The sequence below is a fragment of the Cololabis saira genome, chromosome 10 (assembly GCF_033807715.1).
Source record: "Cololabis saira isolate AMF1-May2022 chromosome 10, fColSai1.1, whole genome shotgun sequence".
Classification (NCBI taxonomy): Eukaryota; Metazoa; Chordata; class Actinopteri; order Beloniformes; family Belonidae; genus Cololabis; species Cololabis saira.
In genome coordinates, this window is record NC_084596.1 from 6,991,578 (window position 1) to 7,015,526 (window position 23,949).

Consider the following 23,949-nt stretch of genomic DNA (forward strand, 5'->3'; position numbering starts at 1 on the left):
ACCCCAACGCCTCCCTACATCATCGTCTCCCGTCTCCTCGTCCTTGTCCTTCTTCTTTCGGTCCACAGGTGGAGGGACGAAGTGGGTCATCTGGATGCAGTCCTCCAGGAAATACTCTGAAAAACAGGTTCAGTTTAGCTGCAAGTCTCCAGTTAAAGGAAATAAATCACAATTTTAAACATCCAAGTCAGGGATCAGCAACCCGCGGCTCTAGAGCTGCATGAGGCTCTGCAGCGCCGCCCTGGTGGCTCCTGGAGCTTTTTCAAAAATATTTGACCTTTTTTTCCTTTTTTTTCCTCTTTTTTCCTTCTTTTCTGCTCCTATTTTTCTTTTTTTTTTAAAATCTTTTCCTCTTTTTCCTTTCCTTTTCTCAACATTTCGAACTTTTTCTCGAAATTTTGACTTTTTTCTCGACATTTCGACTTTTTTCTCGACATTTCGACTTTTTTCTCAACATTTCGACTTTTTTCTCGACATTTCGACTTTTTTCTCAACATTGACTTTTTTTCCTCAAAGTGAATAATGGAAAAAAAAATCCTCCCCCAGTTATAGCTAATATAGAAGCATGCAGCATGTGTTGCCTTCATTCTAAGGCTTATACAAGAATTTTTTTTTGTGTTTTTGGTCCAATATGGCTCTAAAACATGTGTTGCCGACCCCTGATCTAAATAAATATACTGTATTGGCCCGAATAAAAGACAGTGTTTTTTGCATTGAAATAAGACTGAAAAAATGGGGGTCGTCTTACATTCGGGGTCTAGACGTTATACCCATTCACAACACTAGATGGCGCCAGATATCTTTAAATGCTGAACTTAACTCCCCAGGACAAAGCCAACCGCTGTCACGAAGAAGAAAATTAAAAATAGCAGTAAGAAAGAAAAGATAAGAGATAATAGAAAATGGAGAAACGTAGCGACAATCTGGAGAAAAGTGGGTGGAAGATCGGCAGGTTAACCGGCAGCTGAGGAGATGGAGGAGAAAACTCAAATATCCTATCTCAAAAAATTAGAATATTCTGGGAATCTTAAACTTAAGCTGTAAGCCATAATCAGCAATATTAAAATAATAAAAGGCTTGCAATATTTCAGTTGATTTGTAATGAATCCAGAATGTATGAAATTTTTTTTTTTTTTTTTTTTTTTTTTTTTTTTTAAATTGCATTACAGAAAATAAAGAACTTTATCACAATATTCAAATTTTCTGAGACAGTCCTGTAGTTTTAAATGGTTCATCTTGGGTTAAAATGATTAAATGTTCACCTTAAATCTGTGATTTCATGGACAGAATTTCAGGAATTTACCAAAAATCATGAAAATGTCTCAAAGCAGATTGTTTTTGGCGTAATCCTGTGACATCACCGACGGGTCTGGAACCTCTGGCACTCACCCTGCACCGGGAAGGTGCGTCCGAACACCTCGATGATGGGGCAGTTGAAGAAGTACTCCCGGAACATGGTGGTGTCGATGGTGGCCGACATGAGCAGGACCCGGACCTCCGGGAAGGCCTGGACCACGTCCCGCAGAACCACCATCAGGAAGTCCGTCTGCAGAGACACACGGGTCAGACAGGCCTAAAGCCCTAAAGCCCTAGAGCCCGGCGGAGCCTAAAGCCCCGAGGGCCCCAACCCTTGTGCTGTCTTCAGGTCAAGGAAGGAGGAAGAGAAGGGAGGAAGGGAGGAAGGAAGGAAGAATGAAAAGAAGGAAAGAAAGAAGGAAGGGAGAAAAGAAGGAAGGAAAGAAGGAAGGGAGAAAAGAAGGAAGGAAAGAAGGAAGGGAGAAAAGAAGGAAGGAAAGAAGGAAGGGAGAAAAGAAGGAAAGAAGGAAGGAAGGAAGGGAGAAAAGAGGAAGGGAAGAAGGAAGGACAGAGCAGGAAAAAAGAAGGAAGGAAAGAAGGAAGGAAGAATGAAAAGAAGGAAAGAAAGAAGGAAGGGAGAAAAGAAGGAAGGAAGGAAGCAAGGAAGGAAGGAAGGAAAGAAAGAAGGAAAGAAGGAAGGAAGGGAGAAAAGAAGGAAGGAAGGAAGGAAAGAAAGAGCAGGAAAAAAGAAGGAAGGAAGGAAGGAAGGGAGGGAGAAAAGAGGAAGGGAAGAAGGAAGAAAAGAGGAAGGGAAGAAGGAAGAAAAGAGGAAGGGAAGAAGGAAGGAGAGAGCTAAAGCCCGGCGGGCTCTAAGGGGCGTCTGGACTCACGTTGATGTCTCTCTCGTGGATCTCGTCCACGATGACGTGGCTGATGCCGCGGATTCCCGCCTCCAGCTTCCTCAGCAGGACGCCTGTTTGAACAACATCAAGAAGCATCCAGGGATTAAAGCAGAAAAAATACTTTTGACTGAAAATTGTTTTTCAGGCCAGTTCATATTCCCCTCCATCTCTGCACTGCAGGACTTTAAGAACGGCCCCTTTTCTGTCGCTTCCCAAAGGTTTCAAGTAAAAAAGTTAAATGCTGTATTAGCCCTTAAGGTGTAAGAAGACTTTAACCAACACTATTTAAATACTCGAGACCAATAGCATTTTATAGGAGGAAGGTGATTTAGAGCAGTTTTATTATTGTCAGTTTGCTTTTAATTTATCGTCCACATCAATTGGTGCAGTCCTCTCATTAAAGCCTTTGGCCTGTTCTCCTAGATCTGAGTCAACCTGGTAAACTGCACTTCTTCATCCAGTTGACCGGCTGCTCTGATTTCTGTTTCATGGACAATCAGATGATGATCAGTGATGGTGATAGTGCAGACAAAGAGAGGATGATGCTATTGTTGAGAGGAAGGTTTTTTGAAATCACCCCCCGTGGGCCTTCACGTTGCTTTGTTTTAATTAAACAGTCGGATTCCCCTGGTCCACACCAGTTCTAAAGGCTGATTTATGGTTCCACGTTACACCAACGCAGACCTTACGGCGTAGGGTACGGCGTACACTATGGCGGAGGCTCTGCGTCGAAGGGCCCGGCGCGCGTCCAGAGTCGCCGCCGTACCCAATCCCCCCCGCCGGTCGACGCGGCACCGGACACCGCCCCACGAAAACCCCCGCCCAACGACGCGCGAACGCCGCCGGACGAGGGCCCCGCGAGGCGGGCGGGACTGCCGCGCCTCCGGCGGCGGGGAGAGGAGGGCGACGGGGAACCATAATTCAGGCTTTAGAGCCAATCCTTATCCCGAAGTTACAGATCCGATTTGCCAACTTCCCTTACCCCCCTTGATCCAACACGCCCTCCTCTGTTTCTGATTGGCTAATCCAAGGCTCTGGCTCGCTTTATTGGTTTACAACAGCGTCAGTTTAATGCCTAACATAACGCACCTGCAAATGTTTTTTTGTTCTCTTTTTTTTCCTAATTTTTCCAACTGACGGAAATCCGTCTAGAGACGGAGAACTTTAATCCCTGGGCATCTGGTGAACATCATCAACATCCAGCCAGAGGTGGCGACGGAGCTCCACAGGGTTCTGGATTGGGACCGCTACTTTTTACTACCATTAGATATCATTAGGGGGCAGCATTTCTATGCAGATGATGCTCAGATGTATCTTCCTGTTGCTATGCTCGGAGACATTAATCTCGTATATCACGTTTATCTCCTTTAGAAACTCTGTCGAGTGGTTTAGCTTCTCTGGCTGATTACTGGCATCAGGACGAGGAACCGCTGACTTGTTTTCCCGCCAGAATTTGTCCCAAAAATTAGCCATAAAGCAGTTTTGCAGTTTGCAGACATGTGATGTAATTCTACGTTTCTTGATGTGCAAGATGTCCTGAAATGGTTCCCAACAAGTTCTTACGGGACTAAGAGCTCATGTTCACCTAGGGCTGGGCGATATGGACCAAAAGTCCTATCTGGATATTTTCTAGCTGAATGGCGATACTCGATATATATCGATATTTTTTCTGTGCCATAATTGGGGTTTCCCCCAAAGCATTATAGCATAGCATCTCTGTTAGCATCTCTGTTAGCATCTCTGTTAGCTTAATTTTTTCTTCAGTTTTAATACAAAGCCTCGTGCCAAATGTCACACAGGTTCCTTTATTAACAGAGGTCTGCACAATATCAAAATGTATAAAACAAATGAAATAAAAATAAACTGCCTGCATATATAGAATAAAAATGCTTCTTGAATAAAATAAAACAAATATCCCTTTCCTGCATAACAATTAAATTAAAATACACTGTGCAATTAATACAATGTAGACAGTAACAGGCAGACTTTTCCACTGAGGTCGACAGTTGTGCAAATAACAAAACATTTGTGCAAATCTCAAATAAAACATTCAAGTCAATTTGTCACAAAATAAGCTATATCAAAATCATAAAAAAAAAATGTAAAAATAATTATTTTTTTTTAAATCGATATAAACGATATTGTCTCGTACCATATCGCATTTGAAAATATATCGATATATATTAAAATCTCGATATATCGCCCAGCCCTATGTTCACCCCGAGCTTTGGCTCCACCCCCCCCCGTCCCCGGCCGCTCACGTACCAACGGTGCAGAACATGATGCTGGCGTGCGGCCGCGGCAGCGCCGACTCGAAGCGGACGCTGTAGCCGCAGCTCTTCCCCAGGTCCTCCCCTCTCTCGTAGGCGACCCGCTCCGCCACCGACACGGCGCTGATCCGCCGCGGCTGCAGAGACGACGGCAGAGTGAGTGGGCTGGGACCAGGTCAGTGATAACCCCCCCTGTGACCCGGCAGGGCGGCGGTACCTGGGTCACCACGATGTTGCAGTCGGAGGCCCGGCCCGCCTGGATAAAGCGGTCCAGGATGTACTGGGGCACCTGCGTGGTTTTACCGCAGCCCGTGGCTCCTCGGATGATCACCACCGAGTTCTGGTCCAGCGCGTCCATGATGGCGTCCTCAAACTGCTTGACCGGAAGCTGCTGCCGATCCGACAGGATCTGGAACCACGACACGTCTCACACCGTTAATTTAAGGGTTAGTGACAGATTACTTTACTCATCATTTATTAGTAACATGTCCATAACAAAGACTCCTCAGGTATTATATGAAGATGTTACAGCTCTGACTATCATAAATATCACCAGACAACTGGAGGAGATTCTGCTGCCAAATCTGTGATTGTAATGCTGGTAAAAGGACTGTTGTGTCCAGGGTCATATACAGGACTGTCTCAGAAAATTTGAATATTGTGATAAAATTCTTTATTTTCTGTAATGCAATTACAAAAACTAAAATGTCATACATTCTGGATTCATTACAAATCCACTGAAATATTGCAAGCCTTTTATTATTTTAATATTGCTGATTATGGCTTACAGTTTAAGATTAAGATTCCCAGAATATTCTAATTTTTTGAGATAGGATATTTGAGTTTTCTTAAGCTGTAAGCCATGATCAGCAATATTAAAATAATAAAAGGCTTGCAATATTTCAGTTGATTTGTAATGAATCCAGAATGTATGACATTTTTGTTTTTGTAATTGCATTACAGAAAATCACAATATTCTAATTTTCTGAGACAGTCCTGTATGATTGGAATTCAGTTCCCAAACACTTCACACAAACAGCATAAGAACATTCAAATTATTAGTTAAGCAACATCTTTTGAATCAGTATAAGTAACAATTATAGAACATTGAAATATTGACTTAAACAAGCAGCTTGCTAAGACTGATTGACCTGCTGGAAATTGAAATATAGTTGGTTTTGACTGTTGTTGAATGTATTTTTTACTTTCTTTTTTTCTGTATTAGACACGTTGTGAAGTTCTAGACTACAAATGAAATTGCTGCCTGTTTTTCAGTATTTTTTTAAGACCTCAGATGAACTCTTAACTGTGCAGTGTTTTGTTTTGTGTTTTGTTCTCATTTCGCTGTCTTCATTTTTGTGGGTTTTTTTTTTTTTTTTTTTTTTTTTTTTTTTTTAAAGAGTATTTTTTTGGGGGGGGAAATTCTCTTTTTATTTAGAACAGGAGGATTCCATCTTACATGTTTTAACATTCAATCTTTAACATGAATGATTTTGTCCCTACTGTCCTCCAGGCGTTTTTTTATCAACAGTAATCAGAAACAGTAACAGAAAAATAAAAAACCAGGGAGCAGCACCCATGTTTACTATCATTACGTCACATAAAAAAATAGTTCACATGAAATCAGATGTGATTGGTTTCACAAACTCCGTCCATTTGGACCAGATCTTATAAAAGTTTTCTTTCTCAACCTTGAGGGAGGAAGAGATCTTCTCCATAACATAGATCTCGTAGATGATTTCAATCCAGTCGTCGATAGTGGGGGTTTTACTTTTAACCTTTTCCTTGTAACACATTTCCTACTGGCTGCCAACAGTATAGTCAGCAGTTTTTTGTCTTTTACATTCCACGTTTCGAACATTATGTCTCCCAAAAATAACGTTTCACAATTCAACGGCATGGTCACATTAAATATATTTTCCACATGCATCTGTATTTCCTTCCAGAAAGGTCTTATTGCTTGGCAGTCCCAAAAAATATGGAAGTGGTTTTAGACTTTAGACCTGCATAGTCTCCAACAGGCTTCCCCGCTGCCCTGATATCGTTTCTGAATGGGTGTGATAAAAAATGTTGTTATACTTTTCCAGTAGAACTCCAGAAAGTATTTGACCCGGTTGAGATCCATTGTAGTTGGCATATTCTTTCCCAGCTTTCCTGTGAGATTATTACCCTTATTTCCATTTCCTTTTCCCATTTCCTTTTTATGTATTCTGTATTATCTTGTTATGAAAGTTGTAAGGTCTTATATAGTTTGGAGATAATTTTATTACTTGATTCAGACTTAGTTAATGATAAAAAGACCCCCATGAACCCTGATATTCTCTTCATCTAGTGGAAATGTATTTGGTTTGCTTTTATTATGTTATGTTTAGTACTGTATTATTTTTAAAATGTTGGCGGAGCCCAGGAAGAATAGCTGCAGTCATGCTGTAGCTGATGGGGATCATAATTAAACCATTAACCCCCACTCCGGCGTGAGAGACGGGGGGTCGTCTCACCTGCTGCAGGTTCTGGTCGTTCTCCAGCTGGTACTGCAGCTCGCTGCGCAGGTCTCCGCTGATCTGCTCCGGCGTGCACTGGGGGAGGGAAAGGCGGTTAGCGACGCGGCGAGCCACCAGGAAGGTGCCGGGGCTCCGGAGGAGGACGGGGACTCACGAAAGCCAGCGGGCCGTCGTCGATGTTGCTGCTGGTCCAGGGGTTCCAGTTGACCTGCGGGGGCGACCAGGGCACCACGCCGGCGTTGGGCTGCCGCTGCGACGGCTCGAAGGACGCCATCTTCCCCTGGACCAGGGACACCGGGGTCCCGTCCACGGGCTGGGGGGGGATCTGGACCCCTAGCTCCGTCACCACGGAGCCCAGAGCCTGCTGCAGCTCCGGCCCCACGCTGACCTCGTACACCTCCAGCTGCAACGAAACAGAGGGTGAGCTGGGGGCGGGGAGAGGGAGACAGGGCTGGGGGGCGGGGAGAGGGGCGGGGCCAGGACTGGGGGCGTGGCCATAGCTGGGAGAGGGGCGGGGCCTACCGTCTCGCCCTCCTTCTTCTTGGTGACGCCGGTGTAGGCCTCCACCACCCCCAGGTGGTACAGCTGCCGCACCACCGACAGGGCGCAGGACTGAGCCGCCAGTTTCTTGTTGGAGCCGTGCTCCCGCGCCGTGATCTCTGCAACGACAGGCACGCCGTCGTCATGGCAACAAGGAATATCACTGCTAAAGGAGGGCTGACTGTACGGGCGCTGCAGGACAACAGTCACCCCGTCGTCACGGCAACCACCGTCACGGCGCGTCGTCACGGCAACCACCGTCACGGCGCGTCGTCACGGCATCAACCGTCACGGCAACAACCGTCACGCCGCGTCGTCACGGCAACAACCGTCACGCCGCGTCGTCACGGCAACAACCGGCACGCCGCGTCGTCACGGCAACAACCGGCACGCCGCCGTCACGGCAACAACCGTCACGCCGCGTCGTCACGGCAACAACCGGCACGCCGCCGTCACGGCAACAACCGTCACGTCGCGTCGTCACGGCAACAACCGTCACGCGCCGTCGTCATCATGCAACAACCTTTAGCACTATTAAAGGAGGGCTTTCTCTATCAACGCTGCAGGACGACAACCAGCTGAGATTATACTTTATACTGATTTATACTATTATTATTATTAATTCTCACGATCCATCCATTCACACATCCAACTATCCATCATCCTTCCATCCGATGCTGGAGTCCAGGTTAGGCCCGGTACCTGGACAGGTACTGAAATCTCCCTCAACTCCGGATGGACAACGAACTAACCAGCCCGATGCCTGACTCCGCCCCTGACTCCGCCCCCCCCCCGATGACTAGTGATGAGGCATTGTGACACCGTGGCTGACCTGAAACATCAGCTTCCTACCACCTGCAGGGGCGACACCTTGGAACTAGCTTCAACAAAGACTTGAACCACGGGAATGCTATATGATGAAGTTCCTGACTGACTGATATGTTAATACCAACTCATTTGGCCACAGACTTGAACCACGAGAACACCCTAGGGGGTAATTTATAACTCAGTGACAGTCATGCCAAATGCCCGTTAACGGCATTTGGCCACAGATCACATCTGACTGTAAATTGTTTTTGTCTCTCACTCGGCTTGTTTATTCCTGCCTTTTGTGCTTTGAACTTACTGTATAAAAGGCACACCAACCCAGACCTGATCTGTGTCGGTCTGCTCACCGCCGGCTTACTGAATAAAACTCACTACACCACAGCGGACTTCTGAACTGGTTTTGATAATATTCTTCAACACTAACATCACTAAACGAGTGTGAAGCCGTTTAAACTTCAAGTCATCGTCAGCCCAACGTACCGACGCTTGACTTCCCGGTGCATTGTGGGTAACTTACTTCTGCCGAGCTGCCTGACGAACAGCTGCATCTCCGCGATGAAGCTCCTGAGGAAACAAGCAGATGTCACTTCCTGTCCCCTCCACAATAAAAGCATCCAGAAGAAAAACAACTCACCTGCCGCGTCCTGGGGAGGCCTGCGTGCTTTTCTGCCGGACCTTGAGGGATTCTAACCGGCGGCAGGGCGGTTCCCCCGGCCGCCGCCGGCCCTTGAGGGATTCTAACCAGCGGCGGAGCGGTTCCCCCGGCCGCCGCCGGCCCTGCGGGGAACCAGCGACAGCAGAAATCACAACCAGACCTGGCCGAGCGCCGAGCTGCACCCATGGGACGGCTTTAGAGCGCCTAAACGCTGCCCCATGTCTTCCTTTGGTGTGGTTGGGATTTCTGCCGCCGCCCCCCCCCCCCTGGACCATTCCTTCTGGACCAACCAGAACCAGAACCGGCCTGCTGCCGGGTCTGGGTCTCCGGTACCGGTGAGAGCTCTGTGGTGTAGCCGACACACCCCGGAGGTCTCTGGTCTGCAGCGGTCCGGCAGAAGAGCACGCAGGGGCCTCCGCCCCCCCACCCCTGCAGCCCCGCCCCCCAACCCTGCAGCCCCGCCCCCCCCCCACACCTGCCGGGAGGCCACGCCCACCAGGTGTGTGCTGCCCCCCCCCGTAGCTCTGATTACATCGGTATCGAGGTGAGAAACGGGTCTCATGGATCAAATGTTGCTTGTTTGTAGTTCTGGAACTCCAAGTAGCAGAACCACTTCAGACCACATGGAGGCGCCATCCTGCATCCACCAGAACCAAAACCAGAACCAGAACCCCCCAGACCAACCAGAAACTTTATTCATCCCCGAGGGGCAATTCAGGACAACTAAGCAGCAATACCAGTACAGTAAACCCGCTCAGCTGCCGGTCGACCACAACGAGCAGTGACCCGAAACCGGAACAAAGCAGAGAAAGGGTGACATTGGGGTGGGGGAGGGAGGGAGGGAGGAGGGAAAAAAAGGCATCTTCACACTGTGTATGTACACAGTGAGAAAGTGCAAAAAAACACCTCAGCACAGAAAACAGGTCCGCGGATGATCTGGAGAGGGAAGGGTTAGTGGGGACAGAGTCACCTTGTTTACATTCCACCAGGGAGATTGTGACTACAGCGATCAAACCGCTCTGTCAAGGCCAGATTATAGAATCAACAATTGTATTGAAAAGAACAGGCAGATCCCAGTAATTTTCCGTCAGCCTTAAGTCTCTGGTTCCTCAATGGCGACTCCAAACAGATGAATTTGTGATCAATTCCCACCAAGCCGACTCTGAGCTTCCAACTTCTCCAAGGTCTTCTCCATCTTGCCAATGAGCTCAAAGACCGCCGCCAGCCTGCGATTTTGTTCAAGAATCGCATCCAGCTTGCGGCCTTGCTCCCCCAGCGTTAAAGTCAGAGTGTTAGTCGCAGCGCTTATCCCTTCAGTCACGTCAGGCAGCTCGGAGAGGGCCAAAGCAGCTGTCGACGACTTACGCGTTTGTCGATAGATGAAAAATCCCCCCACTCCAATTAGGAGAAATCCTGCTATCATAAATCCAATTATGAAGGCATCTTCATGCTTCTGCTCCTACAATTGGTGCGTGGTTCAAGGCAATGGCACAATGTAGGTCAATGGAGAAAATAACTTATACACTAAAAAATGAACTTGGGATGTATGAAGAAATCTGGAAACCATTTGATCAATTTATTAAAAAAGGAGACATAGGGGCGCTTCTACGGGAGGACAATGCAGGGCAGGATACCTAAGAAGGAATCTGGAGGATGACAGGGAAAGGGTAATTTTTGATTATTTTGTTTAGGTTATGTATATCTTTAATTTCCTAGAGGTACCACTGGACTGTATTGTTATTTGGTACTGGTATTAGGTACCAACTTTGGATTGTATAACAAGAAATATGTAAAGAGAGAAGGGATGTGGGGTGGGATGGGATGGGGGGGGGTTAAAACTGTTAAGTCAGAACTAGATGTGAAATGTCCTTTATTGTAATATTCTGTTTGTAAATGAAAAAACAATAAAGATATTGTTAAAAAAAAAAAAATTAAGGCATCTTCAACGTCCTCGACAGACAATATCGCCAGGCACAATGGTTTCCAATGTTTCCAGGAATCCATTGTGTATCCGGCAAAAAATGTCCTATCGGGGCAGGAGGGCTCCCTTACCCCATGACTTCTTGTCGCAAAAATTTGGTCGATTGTGCTGAGAGACCAGTTAATCAATTCCATGATTGTAGAGTTTCGGAGGAGTGAAAAGAAGAGACTATGAAGACAAGACAGGACAAAAGCAGTAGCAGGGCAGATTGATAAGGGAGAGGAGCAGAAAAGCATCCGCCTTCGCCGAGAGACGGAAGAGAAAAGAACCCAGCGTTGTGCATGAACGAGTTCAAATGAACGAGTTCAAATGAATGCTTTAATTTCTGTGAGAACGTTGAACTGAACGCAACATATTTGCTAATAAAGAACTTGAACTTGTTAATTCTGCAGATCACGAACTGCAATCTGAACTGTTCAGATTATGTGAGTTTCAGCTTCACTGTTTAGGTCCAATTATTACGGAATACATTTCACCACATTTAAAATACTGGACGAGACGACGACTTCACACTACATTACCCACAATGCAGTGCACACTATCATATCACGGGGCACCAGCTCCATGGCAACGGCGGCCCGAGCCCGGTGCATCTTTACATGACCAGTGAAGAGAGAGACGTTGCAGACGCAGATGATGATCCACTTATCATTATCTGCAGGAATTTTACACATCGTCCCCCAAAGAGTCCAACGGTAAAAATCTAACCTTTCTGTGCAAATTATTTCCACCTGAGAAAACAAGTACGAGCGTCTGCCTCGTCAACTTCACATTTGAAACGTCATGTGGAGTTAAAGCATCCGTCCAGTGGGAGGAAATATCTGCAAGTCCTTGACAATCAAACAAAGTGATCAGGAAAGACCAAGAAGACCCAACAGCCCCAAACGACCCCAGTCACTGCTGCTCCTTCAGGGGGAGGATTTACCTGCAACAGGTAGACACACTGATAATGGACTACATTGTTGGAGATTAACAGCCTGAGTAAAGTTGAAAAGCCACTGGGACAATACATGATTGTATACAGTGAACAGTTTTAGGATAGGGGGCGTTTCATTCGTACTTCTCACCTAAAAATATTGAAATGAATTGAATTTGAACTAGTTCAAAATGAAAATGAACATGAACTATTCATTTTTAAACGATGTGAACTGAACTTTGAACTAGTTCATGAGAAGTAGGAACTTGCACAACACTGCCAGAACCCTCCAAGACCTAACCAGAACCTCCCAGATGAAGCCAGACACTTTCAGACAACAGTTGTTGCTTCTGATGTTCCTTCATGAGAACGTAACCAAACCAACCAAACTTCCTCCCAGGACTCAGGTGGCCCTGAACCCCCTGAACTCCCGTTAGTCAGGTAGCCCCGACGCCGCCGGTGTTTATGCTTTTATTGCTCTGGTCGTGCTGCTGCAGTCTGACGGATACTCCAGCTGGAACCCCCCCAGGTTAGTCAGTGGGCCTCTAGTGCGATGAAGTGGTACTACAAGACCTGCTGGACCACCTCCAGCCCGTAGGCCGGTGTCAGCGGTGCCCCCATGTGGTCAGACGTGGTGGTGCCACTCGGGTCTCTGGAACCGACATTCAAGTCCAGTTGTAACTCTGTTCAGACCAGGACCCAGGACTCCCCTCCCAAATCAACCAGCCTTAACACTGAGCATGCTCAAATAAGACCAATACATTATACAATACATATTGTAATTGAAAATTGTTTCTATTTCTTTGATTTCCTTTCCAATTGTTTTGTTTTTTTCATTTTTCATTTATTTATTTTATTATTATTTTTTATTTTCCCATTCTTGTTATCTTAATATTTTATTGCTCTATTCTTTTTAAAAGCTGCCTATGGACAAGTGTTGCGAATTAGCACTTGTGCTAAAACACTTAAACAATGCATCTGGTTTGTCCAATGTAATTGCTATGTCCATATCAAATAAACATTAATTAATTAATTAATTAATAACCCAGACCGCCGAGCCGAGGGCTGGCGGCCGGCGCCGCACCAGACCCAGACTGAAGAGTAAAACTACTCAGAATCGCAGCAGGAGAAGACGACGCCGGACCTGCAGACCTGCAGACCCGGGGACGTCCGCCTGGTTCTTCTCCTGATTTTAAATGTTTGATCAGACCAGAATCATCACGGAAGTTGGCGCCGGATAGGAAACTCTCCACCCGTCAGTCTGGACCTGGTGTGGAACCGGCCGCCGGCCCCGAGGCCCGGAGGCCCGCCGGGCTTTCCTGATCCAGACCTGTTGTGGTCCGGTCCCACTTGGCTGTACTTATACTCAGCACTGGTCTTCTCCTTCTGGAAGTACTGGTTCAGCCGGGCCTTGGCGTTCTCCAGGGTCCAGTTGCCGTGGAGATTGGCGTTCAGGTCCACCTCCTCCGACTCCAGAGTCTGCGGACGACAAACGGACAGACCGGGTCAGGCCGGATCAGGCCGGCGACCGCCGGGCGCTACGGGTTCTAAAGGTGGAATCGGAAGTTTTTTCAAAGTCTATTAAGTCCTCAGTGTTTTTATGTTTATTTTAAAATGAATTGACCGATTGTCGCCTTCTGATTGGTCCCTGACCGACCAATCAGAAACATCATTCTCCGGTTGATCCGTTTGGACCAAACAGCCGTCTCTCTCTTTCACATCAGTGGAAAATACAGTTTTTACTGCCTTGTATCAACATTTAAATCACTGGATTATTTTTGTAAACTTTATATAAGTAAAAGGAACATTTGTAGCGTATTTTTATCCCCAAACTGGCAGAAATCTGATCCGTACTTCCAAAACAAAGTCGGCTCGGCAGCAGCTACAACCCATAGCTAGAGACCAGCTAGTTTTTATTTATCTTAAAATGGTTAAGCGGTTTTAAAAGTTTAAAAGTTGTAAAAGTGACACCCGCTACCCAGAGAGAATCTGGGTGCGACCTGGCAACGGGGGGCGACCTGGCAACGGGGGCAACCTAGTAACGGGGGCGACCTGGCAACGGGGGGGGGGGGGGGGGGGGGGGGGGGTGTGTGTGTGTGTGTGGCAACGGGGGCGACCTGGCAACGGGGGCGACCTAGCAACGGGGGCGACCTGGCAACGGGGGCGACCTGGCAACGGGGGCGACCTGGCAACGGGGGCGACCTGGCAACGGGGGCGACCTGGCAACGGGGGCGACCTGGCAACGGGGGCGACCTGGCAACGGGGGCGACCTGGCAACGGGGGCGACCTGGCAACGGGGGCGACCTGGCAACGGGGGCGACCTGGCAACGGGGGCGACTTGGCAACGGGGGTGACCTAGTAACGGGGGCGACTTGGCAACGGGGGCGACTTGGCAACGGGGGTGACTTGGCAACGGGGGTGACTTGGCAACGGGGGCGACCTAGTAACGGGGGCGACCTAGTAACGGGGGCGACCTGGCAACGGGGGCGACCTGGCAACGGGGGCGACCTAGTAACGGGGGCGACCTGGCAACGGGGGCGGGGTTTAACAAAGGGTTAACTTTTCTCCGAGCTTGTAGGTTTAGTCAGAACTCAGTCAGAGTCAGGGGTCAGAATCGTCTACAGCGCCGGCGGTCGTACCGCCTGAGCTTCCTGCTCGTCCCGCCGGGCGTAGTACTCCTGCAGGTTGGCTCCGCGGTCCCACTGGGGGGCCGCGGGTCGGGCGTAGCCCAGCCCCGTCACGCCCGGAACTGGCCGGCTCTCGGCGTCCTCTTCGGAACCTGCGGAGACAGGAGAGGACGTTTAGCCGCCGCCGCCGCGCCAGCAGGAATCAAGGCAAGTTTATTTGTGTAGCACAATTCAACACAAGGTCATTCAAAGTGCTTTACATCAACATTAAAAGCGGCCAGACACAATTAAACAGTAAATAAAAAATAAAATGAAATAAAATTATAAGAAAAGAGGTAAAATAATAAAAAGGAGAAGTTGTTAGGCAGTAAGGCCAGTAGAGTCCAGCAGGTAAGTATTTAAGTTAACCCTTGTGCTGTCTTGGGGTCAAAGGAAGGAGGAAGAGAAGAAGGGAGAAAAGAAGGACAGAAGGAAGAATGAAAAGGAAAGAAAGAAGGAAGGAAGGAAAGAGAGCAGGAGGAAAGAAGGAAGAAAGGAAGAAAAGGATGGAAGGAAGGAAAGAAGAAAGGAAGGAAGGAAGGAAGGAAGGAAGGAAGGAAGAAAGGAAGGACGGACGGAAGAAAGAAAGAAAGAAAGGAAGGAAGGAAGAAAAGAGGAAGGGAAGAAGTAAGGAGAGAGCAGGAGGAAAGAAGGGAAAAAAGAAGGAAGAAAGGATGAAAGAAAGAAAGGATGAAAGAAAGAAAGGATGAAAGAAAGAAAGAAAGAAAGAAAGGAAGACATATATAAAGGCTAGATGACTCGTCTGCGCTGCTGCCAATGCAGAGCGACGTCGTCACACGGCGGCCATCTTGCCACAGGAGAGCTCCCCACTCATAACATTGTATAACATAATATATATATATATATATATATATATATATATATATATATATATATATATATATATATATATATATATATATATATATATATATATATATTATAAGGTAATAATATATGTATATATGTTATAATGTAAATATAAATATTACTAAGAATACTATAGAAATATTCAAAATAACATGTCATAGCTATCTGTTTCTTGTTATTTTCATATAAAAGTACGTTTTTCAATGTTTATAATTATTCACAAGTATGCAGTGTCATAACTACATCTCTGACGTTCATAACAAACCAAACTGTTTGAAAATCTGTTGAGAATTGAGCAAGTTAACGCTGTTTAAGCAGTACAGGCACCATTAAACACAATGTTATGAGTGAGCGAGCTCTCCTGTGGCAAGATGGCCGCCGGGGAACGACGCTGGAGACTCCGCCTTGAGTCATCTAGCCTTTATATATGAAGGAAGAAAAGAGGAAGGGAAGAAGTAAGGAGAGAGCAGGAAAGAAGGAAGGAAGGAAGGAAGGAAGGAAGGAAGGAAGGAAGGAAGGAAGGAAGGAAGGAAGGAAGGAAGGAAGGAAGGAAGGAAGGAAGGAAGGAAGGGAGAAAAGAGGAAGGGAATAAGGAAGGGGAGAGCAGGAGGAAAGAAGGAAGACTCCACCTTTCTCAGACTTCACCACCAGGTGAGGCGGCAGGGGCCCGCTGGAGGGCAGTTCTCCGAACCCGCCCCCACCTCCACCCCCACCTCCGTCGGGCTGGTCGGGTCCTGGAACCCCCACCTGCGGATCAGAACCAGCACAAACACCAGAGTTACTGAGGGACGAAGAACCGCCGGAGACCAGCTGTCAATCACACGCCAGCCAATCAGAGGCCCCCCCCCCCCCCCGACCCGGGACCGGTTCTGGAACCGGAGCAGGACTCACGCCGGGGCCCATGGACGGGACTTCTGCCGCGCTCATGTCCCCGACCCGGACCAGGTAGTTGATGAAGTCCCTGGCGGCGTTGGTCTGGGCGTCCTTCTTGTTGGTAGAGTTCCCCATCCCAGTGTAGTTGTAGCCGTCCACCCGGACCTGGGGGCAAAAGGTGGAGGAGACCATGACTGGGGGGGACAAGGTGGAGGACTGACGGGGGCTGATAGACTGACGGGGGACTGATGGACTGAAGAATCCAATTTAAAATTGTATTACTTGCGTATAAAGCCCAAAACGGCTTAGCTCCGCATTATTTACAAGACCTGATGGTGCCTTATGTTCCTGGCAGAGCTCTCCGTTCTCAGAGTGCAGGTTTACTCGTAGTTCCTAGAGTATCCAAATGTAGATTTGGAGGGCGGGCGTTCTGCTATCAGGCACCATTACTATGGAACCAACTTCCAATCTGGGTTAAGGAGGCTGACACCACCTCCACCTTTAAAACTAAACTGAAAACCTTTCTGTTCAGTAAAGCCTATAGTTAGTGTTTAGTAAACCTCTAGCTGGTGTTGGTAAATCTGTAGGTAGTGTAAACTCTAGTGTGTTAGAGTCGCTCCTGTAGTTTCTTTTGCTGGCCCCCCCTTTTCTCCTCTTTTTTTCTCTTTTGTACATGGTGCAGCATGAATATCTCTGAATGCACAACACCGGAACCTGCAGCGTGGGAGTGAGAGGGGCTGGAGCTTCGGGAGCTGCGTGCTGGCCTGCGGTCCCCACCCCCGGTCATCCCGTTGCTGCTTCCACCTAACTGCTGTGCTGTTGACGTCCCCGATCCCCAGTCTGGCCCTCGGCAGGAGGGTCCCCCCTTATGATCCAGGTCCAGGTCCAGGTTTCTTCCCTCCTAAAGGGGAGTTTTTCTTGCCACTGTTTGGCTTAAGGCTTTTCTCCCACTATGAGAGTTTTTACCTGCCATTGTTTATGTAATAATTGCTCGGGGGTTTATGTTTATGTTAATGTTTATGTTCATGTTCTGGGTCTCTGGAAAGTGTCTAGAGACAACTTTTGTTGTATTAGACGCTATATAAATAAAATTGAATTGAATTGAAGGGGGACGGATGGACTGAATGGGACTGAAGGGGACTCACCTCACACATGAACTTCTGCCGGTTCTTGTTGCCGGCCGCCCGGATGTCGTAGCTGGGCGTTAGCTTCTTCTTCCCGCACCAGGCGTACAGGAAGTTTTTGACGTCCGCCATGTTGGGGCGATGGAGGCGGAGCTTCCTGCTCCGGGGACCTGTCAATCACCACAATCAAGACCAGTCAATCACCACAATCAAGACCTGACAATCACCACAAACACCTCGATGGAGGAAACACACCTTTATTCTACTGAAGGAAACAAACAGGGACACACTCTGGATCTGGTCTGAACTATAACGGTGGTTCTCAACTGGTGGCACAATGTTTTTCAATATTTACCTATTGATAAGTTAATCAGAAGAGAATTCATTTTGTGTACTTGAATCATTTTGAATTGCACTTTTTGTTTAATTAGGGCCCGAGCACTTACAGTGCCAATGCCCTATTGTATCTGTAGGAAATGTTTTTATTTTCCCGATGAAAGGAGGGCCTTTTTTCCCCCTAAACGTGCCCCAAAAGTCACCAAATTTTGCACGCAAGCCAGGCCTAGCGAAAAATGTTGATATTTAATGGTTTGCATTAATGGGCGTGGCCTAACGGCTCAACAGCGCCCCCTAGAAAACTTTGTGCCTCAAGCCCCACGATACGGTTTGACGTACATGCACGTAAATCGGTACACACCTGTATCATGGCCCAACTTAAAGAAAAGTCTCTTGGCGCCATGGCCGAAACCAAACAGGAAGTCGGCCATTTTGAATTAATCGTGTAATTTTGGCAAAATTTATGCCATTCCTTCGGCAGTTAATACGGCCCGAACCGTAACGTGCACCCAGGAGTGTTATACATCAAAATGTGCGTCTCCACCCTCCGACGATGGGCATTACTTTTCTCAGTCAAAAGTGTTACCGTGGAGACGCTAGACGCCAAAAAGCGCGCCCACCCTTCATCTGATTGGTTCATATTTGATAGTTCCTATTTTCTGCCATAATTTTTGAATGGTTTGACATAATGAGTCGTGGGTGGTGTCATCGGACTTAGTTTTGAGTCCTTGACCTTTATTAGTGAAAATTACACGCGCAAGGGCCCGTTCATCGCTCCTTGCAGCTTTCATTTATTTTGAGTTTGTGGATAAAAACTGATGAGGAAACTGGTTTTTCCTCATAGTGCAGCGTTGATTGTTTAGGTTCAGTGAGGATTCTCTGCTAAAACTATATAATTTGAGTTATTATAATAGATAGATAGATTCAGTGATGATTATTCAGTTAAAACTATATATTTGAGTTCTTTTTGAAACTACTGCTCAGTTGTTGCACTGTTTTATTTCATGTTTGTTAAAAAAGGCTCAAGTTACTGAAGTGAAGTGTTTTGGATCTAATTAAAATGCAGCTAGTTGAGCATCAAAGGGAATATGTCCCTCCATTATCACCACTTGAAGCCATTTTGGTTTTTGCCATTTTGGTTCACCGATAAACTTTTTATTTTGTGTGATATTCTATTCTACTATCTCCGATTCAAACTGCACCATATTTTCATTCAATAAATTTGAGAAGTTGGACATTCTCCTTGATTTGGGTCGCCGCTTGTGATTAAGGTGATGGTTCCTAAAGCCAGACCAGTTGAAAACCGCTGAACTAGAAGATCTAAGAGAGGAGATCCAGACTTGCTTCATTCATCAGGGGTTTTGGTCTATTCTCTTTTCATCAATGAATGTGGTTTTACTGCTATTTCAACATTTAGAGTCATCACCAGGAAAATAACGTATTTGACAATTTTCACCTGTTTCAAGTACATTTTCACTTGAAATAAGTAGAAAAATCTGCCAGTGGGACAAGATTTATCTTCTTATTACAAGCAAAAAAATCTTGTTCCACTGGCAGATTTTTCTACTTATTTTAAGTGAAAATCTACTTGAAACAGGTGAAAATTGTTGTTTTTTCCAGTAATGAGTCTTGTTTTAAGTGTAATGAGATTTCTTTTACTAAAATGAGACATTTTAACTAGAAATAAGACAAATATTCTTGTTAAGATTTAGAGTTTTTGCAGTGATCCATGTTACTTATCCTGTGAAGGACAGAGTCATATTGATAAGTTCAGAAAACTGTTTTTTATTGTTGTGTTTTGATGTATTTGATGTAAGCCCAGTGGATATTTAAAGCTTACAGAAGGCTGCATTTAACTGCTGCTATGTCATTCCTGCAGTATTTCTGCAAGTGTTTTGGTCAGTGCTATTATTTGTAATATATTATATTATTTGTAATCAGCACAAATTATCTGTCCCCATATGATAAAATCCACCATCCCCCCTGATTTATTTTTACAACTCGAGTACTGTCTATTCTGATGTTAGAATAAATAGTTAATAATGCAGATATAACTGATTTAATCATTAATAATTCTCCTGCAAACGTGGATTTGATGTAAATGTTTGTGATTTAAAACAGCTTCATGCTGCCGGGTCTCAGTCTTACAAATAACTCCACTTTTAAGAGATTAGGAGGAATAAAACACGAGGATTAAACATGAAGAATGAAACATGCAGAATAAAACACCAGGAATAAAAGACTAGAAATAAAACACGAGGAATAAAAACTCACAATTGTCTCAAACGAGGAAACCGGCGCTAAGACTCCGCAGTTTCTTCTTCTACGGTTATTTCTTCTTCTACGGTTATTTCTTCTTCTACGGTGCTGTGGTCTCTTTATCGGCTCTCTGGCGCCAGCTGCTGCTCGGGAGGCTGAATGTGCTGTCAGGTTTAAATCTATTTTTAATATGATTTGATGTTTTTATCTTTATTTAGGAAGAATATATAAATACATCTTACATATTGTCCATATTTATGAATTAATGTAACTAAAACTATCTGGAAACAATGTTTAGAATTGGCTACACAAAGTCAGAGTAATCTTTATTGTGTCTAGACTATGGTGTAATCCAAGAGTAGATATATATATATATATACAGGAGTGTCGTAGAAAACTTGAATATTCTGATAAAATTCTTTATTTTCTGTAATGCAATTAAAAAAACAAAAATGTCATACATTCTGGATTCATTACAAATCAACTGAAATATTGCAAGCCTTTTATTATTTTAATATTGATGATTATGGTTTACAGTTTAAGATTACGATTCCCAGAATATTCTAATTTTTTGAGATAGGATATTTGAGTTTTCTTAAACTGTAAGCCATGATCAGCAATATTAAAATAATAAAAGGCTTGCAATATTTCAGTTGATTTGTAATGAATCCAGAATGTATGACATTTTTGTTTTTGTAATTGCATTACAGAAAATCACAATATTCTAATTTTCTGAGACAGTCCTGTATATGCATATATATAAAACACTAAAACCCACTAAGATTTGAGGATTTTTATGACACAAATGACCCAAAGGATTAAAACCCAGAGGGTGAAAATGTTAAGGGTCCAACCTGAGGCCTCTGCCTGAGACATCTAACGTCATGTCTGGCTCTAGAAAAAAAACCCTACTGTGGCAAGAAAAAGCCCTTTGAATTTGATGATATATGGGGAAAGTTTTTAGCTTTTCTTAAAAATGGTGATATTGATGAGCCTTGTAAGCATGAATATACGGTGAGGTGACCTGAAGAGGCATCGTGGAGATAATTTATACTTTATATAAATACTTACATTTAAATTATGCCTCTTATTATTTTATTTATTTATATTTTTTCTATTTAGTTTGTTATTGTTATTATGATTTCTGTTAAGAGCCTGTTTTCATTTTGTTATTGTGTTTCTTTTCTTTTTAATGTCCTTGTCTTTGTCTTGTTTTTGGTTGTGTTTTTTTGCGTTGTGATCTAATAAAGACATGTTTAAAAAAAAAAAAGACCCAGAGGGTACTAAGTTTGCAGATGACTGTATATTGTACGTATAGCATATATGATGGTATCTATCGTTGTGTTTTCTACACAGACTGCTTCACAGGAGAAACCACCGCGGTCCAGTCTGACAGACGTTACCCAGCCCTGGAAGAACCAGAATAAACTCAATTAAAGCTGCAAGCAGCGATGAACGTTCCTCCACCCTTGTGCACGTTCAGGCTGCAGTGGAAGCTTGTATGACTTCAGGCCTGGATATTTAGTGGATGACACCAGCCACAACTCTCTATATCAAACCATTCAAGTTATGGCAGAAAGTAGGATCTATCAAATATCGACCAATCAGAAGAAGGGGCGGGGCTAATTCATGCCAATGAAGGTCAAGGACTCAATACAGAATCCGATGAACCACCCACATGTCTTTATCACAACCCGTTCAAAAGTTATGGCAGAAAGTAGGAACTATCACATATAGACCAATCAGATGAAGGTGGGCACGCTTTTTGGCGTGTAGCGTCGCCACGGTAACGCTTTTGACTGGGAAAAGTAATGCGGGTTGTCGCAGGATGGAGACGCACATTTTGATGTATAACACATCTGGGTGCACGTTACGGTTCGGGCTGCATTAACGGCCAAAGAAATGGCATAAATTGCGCCAAAATTACACGATTAATTCAAAATGGCCGACTTCCTGTTCAGTTTGGGCCATGGCGCCAAGAGACTTTTCTTTAAGTGGCGACATGATACAAGTGTGTAGCGATTTTCGTGCATGTACATCAAACCGTATCGTGGGGCTTGAGGCACAAAGTTTTCTAGGGGGCGCTGTTGAGCCATTTTGCCACGCCCATTAATGTAAACAATTAAATATCACATTTTTCACCAGGCCTGGCTTGCGTGCAAAATTTGGTGACTTTTGGGGCATGTTTAGGGGGAAAAAGACCCTCATTTCATCAGAAAAATGAGAATAAAGAAAACATTCCTACAGATACAATAGGGCCTTCACACTGTCAGTGCTCGGGCCCTAACAAGCAGCTCTTAACAGAGTTATGTTGTGAATAATTGTGCTGGAGAATGTGTTAGTGTCAGAATGACGTCTCCTCCGTCTGATTTCTAAACCGCTGCACACGAGCAGCTTTTGATTGACTAATGAACCCCCGACAATCTCTGTGTTCAGAGAGGGAGAGAGGATGATAATACGACACGTCGTTAGAGCCGCGGCACAATAGAACAGAGACACAAAACTCTGCCGTACACAGAATAATGCTTCTGTTCTTCTGACGGGAGAAAGACAAGAAACAAGCCTTTTCTGAAACCTCAAAGGGCAAAACGAGGAAGTTAAAGTACAGATGGCTTTGGATGGAAAGACGTTTTTACTCTGAAAACCGAAATATCAACAGTTACCATCAAAACTCCTACATTTCTCACTTGCAGAGGTCAATGTTCGGTGAGATTAAGGGACTAAATTGTGGAATGATTTTTCCCACTTGGCAAAGAGCTCTTCCTCTTTGAAATGTTACAAAAGACGTTTGAAGGAACTTGACTGCTGTTTTGTAACTGTTTTCCCAATGTAAGGTTGTACATGTATCCATGTTCTTTTTGTGTTTCACTCATAGTGATGTGTACCGTCTTATTTGCTCAGGAGTCAATATAAGTAATATAAGTTGTAAAAACAATATCCCATGCACACTCACACACACTTATTTTTTTGTCTTTATTCTTTATTATTTATATATTGCATTATTAGTTTGCCATCACTTTTGTGTAGTTATACTTTTTGTTTTTGTATGTTAATCTTGTGTTCTTTATAACACATGACATTTTAATAACTTCGGTGGAGGCTTCAAATAAGCCCATTGGGCTTTTTGCCTCTTCCTGCACCTATAGTATTTATATTTGATATTTCCTGTATATTTTTAAAACTGTGCAAAACAATAAACTAAACTAAAAGCTAGAAACTCGGTCCAGAATATTCTGGACATCAACACAATCCTCAGGATGAAAAGTGATGGCCCTGATGGAGCCTGAACCTTACTGGTCTGGGGAGAACACGGAGAACATGGAGAACATGGAGAACATGGAGAACATGGAGAACATGGAGAACATGGAGAACATGTAGAATATGGAGAACATGGAGAACATGGAGAACATGGCAGCGGCGACAGTAAAGCACACCCCTGAAGTCTTTGAGGGTTTGACAGGCGTCTAACCGCCTTCCTCCCAGATTAATGAGAGGGTTTACCGCCGCTACAGAAACGCTGACAGGATGTAATTATTCTGTAGAGAATGTTCTCTGAGATTCTCAGATCCCAGGGAGGTTTTGTTGAATCTTGAGGCTCTTTGACGCTGACGGAGGTCCAGTTGGGAGGAGGCTTCAACTTCAACATCGAGTGTCGTGAAACACGTTTTCTCCGCCTGAGGTTTGCAGAGGTGTCTTCAGTATTCACATTCATTACTCAGGTAGAAGTATAGATACTAGAGTTTAAAAATACTCCTGTACAAGTTGAAGTATCAACTCAAGTTTTTTACTCAAGTAAAAGTATAAAAGTACTGGTTTCAAAACTACTTAAAGTATAAAAGTAAAAGTAATGTAAGGGGGAAAAAGCCATTAAGGACAAAAGCCATTGAAAATGAATGCATCTTATTATAATGCAAATATATTAAAGAACCATA

At 44.9% G+C, this 23,949-nt stretch overlaps 1 protein-coding gene across 1 annotated transcript in view; it reads right to left on the bottom strand.

Annotated features, from left to right (window-relative positions):
- Nucleotides 1-20,097, bottom strand: part of dhx9 (DEAH (Asp-Glu-Ala-His) box helicase 9) — a 46,456-nt gene extending 26,359 nt beyond the window's left edge. The window contains exons 1-15 of the mRNA XM_061731370.1: nt 20,033-20,097; nt 17,444-17,592; nt 16,317-16,463; nt 16,055-16,172; nt 14,529-14,668; nt 13,220-13,368; nt 8,855-8,901; nt 7,492-7,628; nt 7,124-7,372; nt 6,967-7,044; nt 4,686-4,877; nt 4,464-4,605; nt 2,187-2,269; nt 1,390-1,546; nt 19-116 (exon numbers count right to left, since the gene is read on the bottom strand). Of these exons, the coding sequence (XP_061587354.1) occupies nt 19-116; nt 1,390-1,546; nt 2,187-2,269; nt 4,464-4,605; nt 4,686-4,877; nt 6,967-7,044; nt 7,124-7,372; nt 7,492-7,628; nt 8,855-8,901; nt 13,220-13,368; nt 14,529-14,668; nt 16,055-16,172; nt 16,317-16,463; nt 17,444-17,554 (1,848 nt within the window). The 5' untranslated portion in view covers nt 17,555-17,592; nt 20,033-20,097. The remainder of the gene's footprint in view (nt 1-18; nt 117-1,389; nt 1,547-2,186; nt 2,270-4,463; nt 4,606-4,685; nt 4,878-6,966; nt 7,045-7,123; nt 7,373-7,491; nt 7,629-8,854; nt 8,902-13,219; nt 13,369-14,528; nt 14,669-16,054; nt 16,173-16,316; nt 16,464-17,443; nt 17,593-20,032) is intronic.
- Nucleotides 20,098-23,949: the final 3,852 nt, after the last annotated feature.